The sequence below is a fragment of the Pelodiscus sinensis genome, chromosome 12 (assembly GCF_052426305.1).
Source record: "Pelodiscus sinensis isolate ZL-2025 chromosome 12, ASM5242630v1, whole genome shotgun sequence".
Lineage (NCBI taxonomy): Eukaryota > Metazoa > Chordata > Testudines > Trionychidae > Pelodiscus > Pelodiscus sinensis.
In genome coordinates, this window is record NC_143063.1 from 2,740,213 (window position 1) to 2,754,584 (window position 14,372).

The 14,372-nt window shown below is 51.1% G+C and overlaps 1 protein-coding gene across 5 annotated transcripts in view; it reads left to right on the plus strand.

Annotated features, from left to right (window-relative positions):
• The first annotated feature begins 4,238 nt into the window (after positions 1-4,238).
• Positions 4,239-14,372, plus strand: part of MATCAP1 (microtubule associated tyrosine carboxypeptidase 1) — a 40,056-nt gene continuing 29,922 nt past the window's right edge. For 4 of the 5 annotated variants that reach the window (XR_012906779.2, XR_012906780.2, XM_075940552.2 and 1 more), the window contains exons 1-2: positions 4,240-4,379; positions 7,139-7,764. Coding sequence is in view for 3 of the 5 variants with exons in the window: in XM_075940552.2 (XP_075796667.1) it covers positions 7,201-7,764 (564 nt within the window). In the remaining 2 variants the exon portion in view is untranslated. Of the gene's footprint in view, positions 4,380-7,138; positions 7,765-14,372 lie in introns of all 5 variants that reach the window. The other variant, XM_075940555.2, reaches the window with a different exon arrangement.

The window sequence follows — 14,372 nt, forward strand, 5'->3', positions numbered from 1 at the left end:
GCATGCGTGAATGTGCACCACCAGTAGCAACAACAGACAAAAGGCTGTGGATGCTCTGCTAATCAGCTGGGCAGCATTTGATGATCTCCTGAGTGGGCGCACAAGTGCTCAGCTTACAGGGAACCCTGGTTCCAGCCGCAGTTGGCTGGAAAGCCTAGGGTTTCAATCCGGCAAAGCAGCACCCGTCTTCTGCTCTGGCTGCCTTTGGTTTTGTGACGTGATTAATTACAGGCTTGTTACTTGCAGATGAGTGATGAACCCCAGCATCAGGCCATTGCATCATGCCAGCGCGGGTTCTGTGTCACTACGACCCTGCCACCACCAGCCAGCTAGCGGAATGGCAACAGACCTCAGCCGTGGGCAGGCGGCTTGGAACTGGGGTCCTCTGACACTTAATGTAGGAGCCTCTACTGCAGGGGTGGGGAACCTCAGGCCCGGGGGGGCCCTATGCAGCCCCCGGCTTGCCTGGATCTAGTCCAGCATTAGGGGGGCTGGCCTTTAGCATTGGGGGGCCCACACTGGTGCTCCAATCACCCCACTACCCCACTGCAGCACACAAAATCTACTAGGCTGGACCCCCCCGGCTCTGGTGTGCGAGGGGTATATGTCTTTCAGCTTAGTTGGGGCCCTGGGGGCCACATCAGTGAGTGGTTTGGGGGTTTTTTTTGCTTCTCACTTATGTGCAGCCCTCGATGGATTTTTCTGTGGGTCAGAGGTGGGGTACTATCCCTCCCCCCAACCCAAAAAACATTCCCCATGCCTGCTCTACTACACGAGCTAAAAGCTAAGGCTGTTGCAGACTCATTAATTTCTAGGGGGCAGGGCACCACGCCCCCCTCCAGGCCACTCCAGCCACAGGGCAAGCCCAGCTTGTGCCCAGTCTGAGCTGAGCCTCTGGCGTCCCTGCGCTGGCCTCTGCAGCAGGCAGGCTGGATTTGCCCCAAGCAGCGTGCAACCATGGAGCTCCGCAAAGCTGGGGCCTTTGTGGGGCTTCCCGGAGCTGAGAGGGAACGATGCCTGTTCCCTATCCGGGAGCTGGAGAGCCCTCGGCAGCGGGGGAACTGAACGCATGGGCCAGGCCCTGAGGCTGACGGAGGGGAGGGAGAGTACCCCACCTCTGGGGCCGGGCCTTTGCTAGCTGCTGGATGTGCCTGCCCCTGGTGCTGAAGAACGCTTTGCTAGAGGGGTGTTTCTCTCTCCGAAGGCGTTGGAGCCCCTCCCAGCCTTGCTACCAAGAGAATCTAAATCCAGTGCCACTGGCAACTGAACAAAGCTCAGGCACCGCCCTTACTGGGGTCTCCAGGCCAGTGGTTTTCAAACTTTTTTTTCCTCATCACATTGGCGGGTCCCCTCTGGAATTACGTCTCAACACCTGGTGTTGTACTTAAAAAAGTACTCGGGATCTTTTTCAGAGGGATAAGGCAACATGCCACATTTATTGATCACACATAGAATAATCAATACTTATCATATGCATATGATACATCACACTCATGCACTCACACACACACACAAGCACACTCCATCTCGTTGTTACCAAAAGTTGCTCCCCCTAACTGCACTGGCCAGGTGAGTTAGATGGGGGAGGGGGTGGAGCCGGGCTTCTGCCGATCCAGATCGATGCTCCCATATTGACAAGACGAAAACCCAGGGTCCCTCTGCAAGATGCCTCCTATTTATCCCTCTCATGCAGCCAATTAGTCATCAACTGGCCTTTCGTAATGCTGCTTCAAAGAGAGTTCTTCCAAGGGCAGGCACTTGCTGCTTGACTCCCAAGGCATCTGTCTGTCCAGTCTTCTTAATGAGCTCACTTTGCAGGTATTGTCTTAGATCAGGCTCCCAGACCTTCTCCACCCTTGCAACTGCTGCTGGAGGTGCTCACCTTATAGAATCATAGAACTGGAAGGGACCTCGAGAGGTCATCGAGTCCAGCCCCCCGCCCTCAAGGCAGGACCAAGCTCCGTCTACACCATCCCTGACAGATGTCTATCTAACCTGTTCTTAAATATCTCCAGAGAGGGAGATTCCACCACCTCCCTTGGCAATTTATTCCGATATTTGACCACCCTGACAGTTAGGAATTTTTTCCTAATGTCCAACCTAAACCTCCCCTGCTGCACTTTAAGCCCATTACTCCTTGTCCTGTCCTCAGAAACCAAGAGGAACAAATTTTCTCCTTCCTCCTTGTGACACCCTTTTAGATATTTGAAAACCGCTATCATGTTCCCCCTTAATCTTCTTTTTTCCAAACTAAACAAGCCCAGTTCATGAAGCCTGGCTTCACAGGTCATGTTCTCTAAACCTTTAATCATTCTTGTCGCTCTTCTCTGTACCCTTTCCAATTTCTCCACATCTTTCTTGAAATGTGGCGCCCAGAACTGGACACAGTACTCCAGCTGAGGCCTAACTAGTGCAGAGTAGAGCGGCAGAATGACTTCACGAGTTTTGCTTACAACACACCTGTTGATACAACCTAGAATCATATTTGCTTTTTTTGCAACAGCATCACACTGTTGACTCATATTCAACTTGTGGTCCACTATGACCCCTAGATCCCTTTCTGCCATGCTCCTTCCTAGACAGTCGCTTCCCATCTTGTATGTATGGAACTGATTGTTCCTTCCTAAGTGGAGCACTTTGCATTTCTCTTTATTAAACCTCATCCTGTTTACCTCTGACCATTTCTCTAACTTGCTAAGGTCATTTTGAATTATGTCCCTATCCTCCAAAGAAGTTGCAACCCCACCCAGTTTGGTGTCATCTGCAAACTTAATAAGCGTACTCTCTATCCCATTGATGAAGATATTGAACAGTACGGGTCCCAAAACAGACCCTTGAGGAACTCCACTTGTTATCCCTTTCCAGCAGGATTTAGCACCGTTAACAACAACTCTCTGACTACAGTTATCCAGCCAATTATGCACCCACCTTATCGTGGCCCTATCTAAGTTATATTTGCCTAGTTTATCAATAAGAATATCATGCGAGACCGTATCAAATCCTCCATTCACACCTCATTCATTTCAACAGGGCAGTCAAGGAAAGGGGAGAGCTCAAAAGACATTTTTTCTTACAAGATCTATATATCTTAATACAAAGTTATAGGAGAAATGTTACAGAGATCCTATAAGAACACTTAAAGATATATCTAGAAGGACAAGCTCTTAATACAAAGTAGAATATCACAGGGATTTCTCCACAGTGGTCCATGTGCATGGAAGGAGCCCATTTCCTATTCTGGGGTTAACGTGTAGCCCTCATCTCCAGGACAGAGTCCCCACCTTTCCCCCTCCCCCACACTCTCAATGGGCTGGGATACAGGGCCTCTTGGTTGAGAGAAGCACCACGGCCATGACCACACAGTGACTACGTCCCCGTTACATTTGGGCTGCTTTCCCATTCTCTGGGGCGTCTCTTACGCCTGGGCAGGGCGACCGTGTTCGTCAGCCTCCTTCCCTGCCTGTCTCCCTCCGCTCAGTGAGGGCTCAGCTACCAGAGAGAGGCTTGTCCAGGAGTTGCCCCGTGGTCACAGCATCAGGCTGGAGGGCAGTTATGCCTCAGTCTATAGAGCGGGTTTCAGGTCCAGGGGCCTTGCCCCGGACAGGAAGTTGTCTGGATCCCCATGGCCTGGCTGTGCGGGAGGAGAAGGGAGGCCGTGTCGGCTGCCCCGTGACCACGCAGGGGTAGGTCAGACTCACAGGCCTGTGCCCCATTTATTGCCCCTGGCTTCCCTCTGACCCTGGGCACCTCCCCGGGTGCCAGGAAACTCCCCAGGAGGGGCCATGGCGCCTCGGCCAGCTCTTCAGGAACTCTTGGGGGCAGGCAGTCCCGGCCCAGGCCCTCAGGCCCCACCCCCCGAGCCCTCAGGCCCCACCCCCCACTCAGCCCAACCCCCCCCACCCAGGGTCCCTCCCCGAGCCGGGGCCTCAGGCCCCACCCCCCACTCAGCCCAACCCCCCCCCCCGCCCAGGGTCCCTCCCCGAGCCTGGGGCCTCAGGCCCCACCCCCCACTCAGCCCAACCCCCCCCACCCCCCCCCCCCGCCCCCCAGCCCAACCCCCCCCACCCAGGGTCCCTCCCCGAGCCCGGGGCCGCAGCCCCCCCCAGGGTCCGGAGCCCCCCCCAGCAGGAGCCGATCGGGCCAGGCACGGGCTGGGGGAGGGGGGGAACCAGACACGCGCGCTGAGTCGGGGGGGGGGGGTGCTCGCCGGCCGAGCGTCGGGCGCGGCCCCGGCCAATGGGCAGAGGGGGCGGGGCGCGCAGCCCGCGCGGCGGCGGCGATTGGCTCCCCGGGTGCGAGCGGCGCCCGCCATTGGCTGTCCGCGCCGAGCGGGGCCGGCGTGTCGGGCGGCGGCGGCGGCCGCGCGGGGCCTGGCCGGGGTGAGAGACGCGGGGCCGGGGCAGGGCGGAGGGCGCTTGGCCCGGTCGCCGCGCGCTGGCGGGAGGGGCGGAGCTGGGGGCGGGGAGGAGCCTCCTGTGTCTGGGCGGGTCCGCGCGGCCCGGCACGTGACCGGCCTTTGTGCCCAGCGCCCCGCCCACCAGGCCTCCTTCCCCCGGGCCCCGCCCCCTGCCCCCCCGGACCTTCTAACCCCGCCCCCTGGGCCCCCCTCCGGACCTTCTAACCCCGCCCCCTGGGCCCCCCTCCGGACCTTCTAACCCCGCCCCCTGCCCCCCCCGGACCTTCTAACCCCGCCCCCTGGGCCCCCCTCCGGACCTTCTAACCCCGCCCCCCGACCTTCCCCCTCCCCCGCCCCCTGGGCCCCCCTCCGGACCTTCTAACCCCGCCCCCCGACCCCCCCTCCGGACCCTCTAACCCCGCCCCCTGGGCCCCCCTCCGGACCTTCTAACCCCGCCCCCCGACCCCCCCTCCGGACCCTCTAACCCCGCCCCCTGGGCCCCCCTGGCCCCCCTCCGGACCTTCTAACCCCGCCCCCCTCTCTGCCCCCCGACCCCCCCCCGGACCTTCTAACCCCGCCCCCTGGGCCCTCCCCCGCCCCCTCCCCCCCCGGACCTTCTAACCCCGCCCCCCGGCCCCCCCTCTCTGACCCTCTAACCCCGCCCCCTGGGCCCCCCCGGACCTTCTAACCCCGCCCCCCTCCCTGACCCTCTAACCCCGCCCCCTGGGCCCCCCTCCGGACCTTCTAACCCCGCCCCCGGCCCCCCTCCGGACCCTCTAACCCCGGCCCCGCCCCCCCAGTGCACCCCCCCGGTCCCTCTAATCCCCCCCCCCCAGTGCCTGTCCCGCCGGGCCCCTTATCCTGCCCCCCAGTGCTGCACTCCCAGCACCCTCGCCGCCAGGCCTCCCCCCGCTGGACCCCTAACCCTGCCCTGCCGGACTCCCTGTTATCTCTGCCCTCAGTCCCCCCAGTGCCCCGCACAGCCCACTCGGCAGCATCCCCTGCCCTGCAGCATCTTCTAAGGCCTCTCCAGTGCCGTATGTAGCTCCACGCAATGTCCCTGCCCCGCTCCCCTGGCCCCCGTAACACCTCCTGTCATCACTGCTCACAGCCCCCCTCCCTGCCCTGCCCATGGGAACAGCTCAGGGCCGGGCTTAGAAATCATTGGGGATGGGTTAGTTATAGATCTTATCATAAACGGGCGGGGGGGGGAAGGTTGATGAGGCAAACTTCATTCTAGCTTTTGCTGGTTTGATATTGTGACCTGAACAGTTTCCTGCATCTCCACAAGCCACTGTTTCCCCATCTCCCAGTGCCTCCTCACACCCTGCTCTAGCAGCAAATGCCCGATCAGCTCCCTGGAGCAGCACAGGCTCTGCTCCCCAACATACTTGGGGCTACTCTTTTCCTTGGTGAAAATTAGCAACAGCAGGACCATTCCGTGAAAGAAGCAGCAGTAACTTCCTCGGTCCACTTGCTGCCCCAAGTGTCGTCTCACCCCATGCACGGAAACAAGCCTAGGGAATGCCCTGTCGGTGCGCACAGACCCAGGGGAGTGCTGTCAGTGTATTCAAGGCATGCCTTGCATGCCCCAGATCCAGCTGTGTCTGTGGGATGACTGTCTCTGGCCTCTGAACATGCATGGAGGATACCATTTTGTAGAAAAGAATTTTGTGTGACTTCATGAACACCATATGGGTGAGGTAACACTGCATGGGGAATGCCTGTTTGCATAGGAGTGCAGAATTGCATCCCTGGCTAAAAATGAGAGAGAGCAGGGGAGGGGGAAGGTAATATCTTTTATTGAATCACCCTCTCTTGGCGAGAGAGACAAACTTTGGAGCTTACACAGAACTCATCTTCTGGTCTCAGTAAGTTGCAGAAGTTGGTCCAATGAAAGATATTACCTCACTTACCTTGTCATGCTAATATCCTGGGACCAACATGGCTACACCATTCTGAATAAAAATGTTATGGCGTGCCATGGTACAGTTCTCATTAACCTGGGAACTGTAACTTCTACTCTTCCAGACTTCGCTTTAACTCCATGGTCTTAACACTGCAGGAAGGCAGAGTGCTGCACCTAATACTTTAGGTTTAGTCTTAAACTTTCCTTTAAACCAGACCTCATCCATGTTCCTCACTGAGAACTCTGTCAGGGCAAAATTAGCCCTAGTTATATTGAAATACAAGGTTAGGAGGCTAACGATAGGAAAAGCACATTTTCTCCATTCCTATATCTCACGCTTTGCAGTATGTGCACTGATTTAATTACAACAGCAAAGCCCTGTGGTTTGCCCTGATGGAATGAGGTTGGTTTAGGATCTAGGATGGTGCACAAACTCTGCATGTACTTGTGGTTACCGTGAAAATGGCCTCCTGGTACGGACCAAACATAGAAAACTGTAGCTCCAAAGCTAACATTTTGAATGTGAAAAGGAAGATGAGGCTGTAAATAACATGGAACTTTTGCGTCTGATCTCTTCTGGAGAGATGTGGCTGTGTTGGGCTCGCCTCCATGTCTGGGGTTACTGAATATTGGTGAGGGCAGTTCACCTGCAGGTGCAGGTAAGAGCCAACCTACTTGGGAAATTAGAAGAAGAGGGGTACTGATATATTCCTGGACTTTGTTCCTCTTCTTGTTTAACTAGCGTCACCTCAGCTGCAGCATCCTGGTGCCTCGGAGACTTCTTGTTTGTGGTTGTTTGTGCTTTTCCTGCATCTCCTTGTATGTGTCTGTAGGTACAAGGCTGAGATGAAAGCGGAGAGCCTCATTTGGAGGACAAAGATTTTGACCAAGAAAAATGGTGCTAGACTCAGGGACGCAGTCGTATGAGCGGCACCGCAGTGTCCTGAGTGCTAGCCCCCAGCGTGAGCGCGACGGGAAGAAGTTCTCTGAACACAATGGGCTGCGACTCTACCCCTACCTCTCCCCTTCACCGTCTCCAGATTCGGACCCTGCCCACCTGGGCCAAAGGCCCAAAATGCTTACCAAGCTTAAGTGCTCCAAGGCCTCAGAAGCGAGGTCTGAGATCAGACGACAGTCGGAAACCTGTTCTTCCTTCTCAAGCCCCTGCAGCTGGATGCGCCGGAGTGAGAGCACCTCTACTGTGAATAGTAGTGGCCGGGCGCGGGCGCAGATCCGCAGTGCAGCTTCCCTACCTCATATTGCCCGGCCAAAGTCTGAGGAGATCAGCAGGAGGAGTCCTTGCCTGCTGGTGGCCCTGCGGCCACTGAATGTTGATGAGGAGAGAGAGAAGTTCTTCCAGTCTTGTTACACTTACAACCCGCAGTTTGAGTACGAGGAGCCTGTCCCCACCGCTGTGCTGGAGAAATACAGAGATGCATCAGACCAGTTCATTACCCAGGTAAACTCCAGTCTCTTGTACACCCCTCACACACGCTCCCTGCACAGGGAGCAGGTTGGCTCCTTACCTTAAGGGACGGCACACACCTTATAGCAAAAGGCCAGAGTGTCGTCTTGCTCTGAGGTCACATAAGTCAGTACCCAAGGGAGATCACCCTTTTCCCTCATGTAGCAAGGAGGCAGGCTGGTTCAACACCCAGGAGGTAGCCTTCCCTAAGTACAGCAAGGTCTGGAACTGGGGATAATGCTCCTCCAGCATTGGAGGGGGAGGATATGATGTTCTTAGTAATTCCCTAGGGTATGTCTACACAGCAGGGCTAAAGTCGAATTAAGCTACACAACTTCAGCCACGTCACTTACGTAGCTGAAATCTAAATAGCTTAGCCGGCTTTTGGTGCTGTCTACACAGCAGGAAGTCGAAAGAAGAACGCTCTTCCTCCGACTTCCCTTGCTCCTCGTGCAATGAGGCTTACAGGATTCGGAGTAAGAAGTCCTCCAGCTCGACAGTATTTCGAAATAAAAGCTTGTAGTGTAGACACGTTCTCTGTTATTTCGGAATAACGTTTGTTATGCCAAAATAATGCTGCTGTGTAGACATACCCTTAGCGTGCAGGATTCTGTCACATACTGTACCAGTTCAATAATCCTTTGGTTTTCTGGAATATTGACTTCATTTGAAGGGCTTCTACTAAGAAGCCTGCCTATGCCATAGAATAACTCCTGATGCCCTCGTTTTTGTATTTCAGATACTTCTCTTCCATCTCCAAGCTTGTGGGGCTCTGTGTTGTCACAGAATGCCCTTGTACAGGGATGCATAGTTGTTGTTACCTCACATTATACGTTGTGAAAAGGTGTTGGTATGTTAGAATCAATAATGGGGGAAAAGGAAGTACATGGCTTTGAAACTGTGTGAGCCCAACATCTCAAATTCAGAATTTGAGTGCCTTGAACAACATTAACGCTGTGTTTGAGTTTGTTTTATGGAGCAACTGCTAATCCTTCCATAGTTAAGGCTGCAATGTTTTTGTTTAACGCACAATTTTGAATCTTCTCTCAAATCTGCGGATAGTTGGAGTAGGTTGGAAAGTTGGTATGTCCGTTCTGGGCTAGGTTCGAATTTGTGGCGCTTCCTTCAGCGTGCACCACAAATAATAACCAGCGCAATCCCCAAAAGGACCTGAATTTGGAATTTGAAAAGCTCTTGTATTAAGCCGTGTAAAAATTGTAGCCGTGTTGGCCCTAGAATACTAGAGAGACAAGCTGGGTGAGGTGGTTATCTTTTATCGGATTAGCTTCGGTTGGTGAGAGAGCGGGCTTTGGAGTTCACTCAGACCCCCACTTCAAAGCTGGGAAAGGGACTCCGAGCTCCCCAGCTAAAAGCACAGTGGAACAGCTTGCTTAGCATGAGCAGTGAGCACATATTTTAAGGAATCATTCAAGGTAGCATGGCCTGTTAATACTGATGCAGTCAAAAGAGGGATTAGTGGGTTACAGAAGGTTGTTCGCATGGGTTGGACAAAGAGATTGCAAAACTGTTATGGGTGAGGATGAAACGGATGAGTTCAGCCGTGTATCTGGGATGGATATTGGAGGGTTGGCCATTGTCTTGTAAATATGTGAGGCAGGCAGCTATGGCAGTGTTTCTCAACCTTTTTTTTTTTAATAAAGTACCCCTTTTTAAAAAAAAATATATAAATATATATATATATATATGTACACCCAGTACCTACAGTTTTCAGACACACACACATTTTTTCTACCATTGTAACACCTTTGTTTAAACAACTTAATTGTAGCTGGACGGGCAATGAAAGTTTTGGGTGTAAAAAGTACAAAAATAATAAAGCGCTGTAAAACTTAAAACAAAATTCTGTTTTTTCCAAATGCCAGTTGTGTTGACGTTCCCCCACCCCAACTTCTTTCAAGTACCCCTGAGGTACTCGTACCACAGGGTGAGAAACACTGAGCTACAGTGTCATTTTGAGGGATGCTAGTGTGTGGGGAAGCGGTATCCGTGGTGGCAAGGCTGGCTGTTCATGTTGCGGAGTTTGTGGAGGAATTCATTGTGTCTTGGAGGAAGCTGGCCTTTTGTGTGGTGAGAGTTTGAGGGTGGTTTCAAGGAGTCCCAGTAGTCAGTCCTTCAGCAGGAGTGCTGTGGCAAGATATGTGTCTGTCTGCGTTCCCTTGTTTATCAGCTGCGACAATACAAGTAACACATAAGAATTCCTAACTTGATGCGGGTTGTGATTGCTACAGGGTGATGGATCACACTGCACACAACCAGCTCTCTCTTCTCCTGTTTCCAGTGGCACAGTCACTGCTAAAGACTGACTATACATTAGGGGATTCTTACAATGATTTCTGTGTAGTTTAAACCCTTGGCTCATTGGTTAATGTTCACAGTTAGATACAGGCTCCCGTTATGCATGAAGAGCTGGCTTAAAATTCGGCTCCCCGTGTGCTCCGGCTCCTGGAAAGCTGCCTCCCCGCACTCGCGCTCTGTGCTGCTGCCTCTGATTCATGCCGTCCCATGCATGTAACCACATCACTGCTGAAATTTTTTTAGTGGTTACACGGTTACTCAATTACACGCATTTTAACATCCCTAGTTTAAGCAGATATACTCAGTCCCCAAAAGAATGAATGGTCCACCGAAGAGCAGGAAGGGAGTAGGGATGTGGTAGTGTGCACGCTTAAACAATTAACCAACTAGCCTGGGCAGGAGCTGATGCTCACAGGGAGCCGGTATGGGGAGCCACATTTCCCACCCACCCTCCCGCTTGTAAACGTGTTACTGCTGAGAATTTCAGCAGTTACACATTTACCAAAAACCTGCATTTTAATATCCCTGGAAGGGATGTGCTTGTCGTGTGTGTGTGTGTGAAGCAACACTTAAGGCTTCGTCTATACTGCGCTGTTTTGTGCAAGAAATACGCTAATGAGGTGAAGCGTGGACTATTGCCGCACCTCATTTGCATAAATGGGCGGCCGCTTTTTGTGCAAAAATGAGCCATCTACACAGCTCGTTTTTGTGCAGAAACCCCCTTTTGCACAAGAGTCGTTCTGCTTTTTTTCAGGAAGAACGGCTCTTGAGCAAGAGGGGGGTTTTGTGCAAAAAGGAGCCGCTCATTAATTAAGCAAATGAGGCGCGGCGATATTCCACGCTTCGCCTCATTTGCATATTTCTTGTGCAAAACAGCGCAGTATAGACGTAGCCTAACAGTGCATCTCCTGGCGTTTGTATGCCAAGTACTCAGTTTGGGGATTGTTTTTTCTGAGGTCTTTTGGGAATGATATTAAGAGCAGGGTGGCAGCATCCTCAACGCTGCCGCTTTTTCTCAGTGAGTATTCTAGCTGCTGATGGTTGTGACCTGCTTTCGTTAAGGTAGGGGAACAGTTTCCAGCCTAGCCTCCTGGTTCGGCTCCTCATGACTTTCTGAAACTTTCGCTTGATGGGTTTAAATTTCCCAGGCTTGGTCTGCACCACACGTGGGGAGTGAGTATATAAGTTGGAGCAAAGAATGTTCAGCCACTTGGATTTACGAGGATTTGACAGTTTATATTCAGTGCAGCTGAAACCGAATTCATGCTTCTTTCAGAGCAAGCATTCAGCAGAGAAGTGACTGTGTTGCACACATGTAATTACAAACTATAGTTCCTGGAATGACTCGTAACCTGTAAAAACTCCAAAAGGTTCAGGGCCTCCCAGGCCCTAGTGAAAGGAGGGTAGCTGTGGCTTCGGAATTCTTCCCGCACTGTCTCTTAGTCACTGTCTAGGAGCCAGTCAGTCCTGAAATCTATTCTTCCTTCTTAGGGATTGTAGTACTGGATCAGTCCATCTTGTCTGCCATCCTGTCGCAAACAGTGGCTAGTTCGAGGTACTTCACAGGAAGCAGGTGGAAGAAATCCTATAACAGACAATTATGTAATCTGCACGCAAGAAACATTTCTTCCCAACTCAAAGCAGTTAGCGGATGATCTGTAGGCTGAAGCACGATGGGTTTGATCCCTAAATATTATTAATCCTGATCTAACTGTGGGTATTCTTAGTCTCAGAGGAGTAGCCGTGCTAATCTGTAACTTTAAAAACAAGGATTCCTGTGACACCTTAGAGACTAATGGATGTATTATATCATGAGCTTTTGTGGGTAAAACCCACTTCATCAGATGAGTTGCGGTGGAAATTACAGAATCCAGAGAATATATGTGTTAATGCGAATAACAAAGGTGGGGAAAATTTCCATTGTAGTGCGTTAACCAGTTAATATCTTTAATGAAGCCCAAGTGGTTAGTGTCCCTCTCATCATCTTTTGAATCTTATACTAGCTCTTAGCCTCAATCATATTTTTGTGGAAGTGGGTGCCACAGATTGACTACATGCTGGGTTTTTCCAAAGTCATTTTTTTATTTAATATGTTGCCTTTAACTGTGTCTGCCTGAGCACTTTTGTTGGCAAAACTTTTGTCGGTCCGGGGTGTGAAAAAACACACCCCTGGTCAGGGGTGTGAAAAAACACACCCCTGACAGACATAAGCTTTGCCGTCAAAAATGCTGGTGTGGACAGCGCTTTGTCAGGGGGAGATGCTTTCCAGCCGCCATAGCTACCGTCACGCCTGGGGGATTGTTTAATTGTGCCAGTGCAAGAGCTCTCTCCCATTGGCACCAAGCGGCTGCACCAGCACAGGTGTGCCCTTGTAAAGTCTGGAGTATAGATAGCCTTTAAAATTCCTTGCATGTCCCTTTATCATGTGAGAAAGTAAATAGGAACTGCTGAGACCATCTGTGTCCTGCTCATTGTGTTATCTCTTTACCACACCTCTTGTTCCTCTTCTCTCTAAACTGATGCGCCCAGTCTTTTCTATCTTCCTTATACAGACAACTTTTCAGCTTCTAGTCCTTTCCCTACCTTTGTGATGGGGCGACCAGAATAAGCACAGAATGCCAGGAGAGGAAGTGTCGATCTATGTGATAGCATTGTGAGATCTTCCCTTTGATTTCCTTTGTTTGCGTGTTTAGGCTGCTATTGCAGATTGAGCTGTTTGCGTTCAGACACGAGTCTCTGTCCTGGGTGATTGCCATTCGCTTACAACCCGGTCAAGTGTACGAATCATTCAAACAATTTCATCCACTGAGCATTACTTTGCATCGTAAGACTGAATTTTAAATGACCAGTTCAATCTGGATTTTCTAGTCTAGACTCGTGTATATACCTTTCCTATCTGCAGTGTTAGCCACCTCATCTCTCTCCCATTAGTCCAGAAAATAAATATTAAACACCTGTTCTAGTACAAAGCCTGGAGATACCCTAGTAATCACTTTCAATACTGAAAATCGACCATCTGTTCCTACTCCCAAGAATCTTGGTTGCTCTGCCAAGTTCTTAAGCATGATCAGTTGCCCCTCACTTCATGGCTATGTAATTTGCTGCTTTGTCAGAATTTGTTTGTGTCTTGTAAACTGCTCCTTTCTCCACAATTGTGTTGCTGCACAACAATAGTAAGACTAGCGAGATGCAGACTGTCATTTGCAGCTGAAACGGTGCCAGCCCTACCATATGTTATTTATACGGCTTTATAATTTTCTGGAAGTGCAGTTTTAACCAGTTTTCCTTGCACAGAAATAAGGCTCCCAGAGCTGTGATTCATAAGATCTTCTTCAGTACTGTTTTTCAAGATAGAACATAAGAACGGCCGTACTGGGTCAGTCAAAGGTCCGTCCAGCCCACTATCCTGTCTGCTGACAGTGGCCAATGCCAGATGCCCCAGAGGGAGTAAGCACAACAGGTAATCATCACGTGATCACTCTTCTCTCACCCATTTACAGACAAACAGAGGCTAGGAACACCATTCTTACCCAGCCTGGCTAACAGCCATTGATGGACCTAACCTCCATGAATCTATCTAGCTCTTTTTTGAATCCTGTGAAAGCCCTGGTCTTCACAACATCCTCTCGCAAGGAGTTCCACAGGTTGACTGTGATTTGTGAAGACAAACTTCCTTTTGTTTGTTTTAAACTTGCTACCTATTAATTTCATTTGGTGACCCCTAGTTCCTATGTTATGGGAAGAGGTAAATAACCTTTCCTTGTTTACTGGTTCCACACCAGTCATGATTTTATAGACCTCTATCCTATCCCCTCTTAGTCTCCTCTTTTCCAAGCTGAAAAGTCCCAGTCTTTTTAATCTCCCTTCACATGGGACTCGTTCCAAACCCCTCGTCATTTTTGTTGCCCTTCTCTGAACCATTTCCAATGCCAAAAAGGTATAATGTTTGTAGCACATGTAGTGTCTAGGTATAAACTGCTAGTTTTTAGGATATTGCATATTTTTGGTAGTGACTCTGAAGCAAATTCCAAATTCCTGGAGGAACACTGTCTGGTCCTAGTGACTTGCTGCTCTCTGATATGTGTTTCAGCACCTCCTCTTTTGATACCTATTTTTTTCAACTAATACACATTAAGTTAACTCCCCAACATCACCTGTGATGAAGACTGATGCAAAATAAATCATTTATCTTGTCTGTGATGTCTCTAGCCCCCTGATTGCATTATTTAGCTCTGGTGGTCAGCCAGACTTTCTGTTTCTAATAGACTTCAAGAATTTCTTGTTCT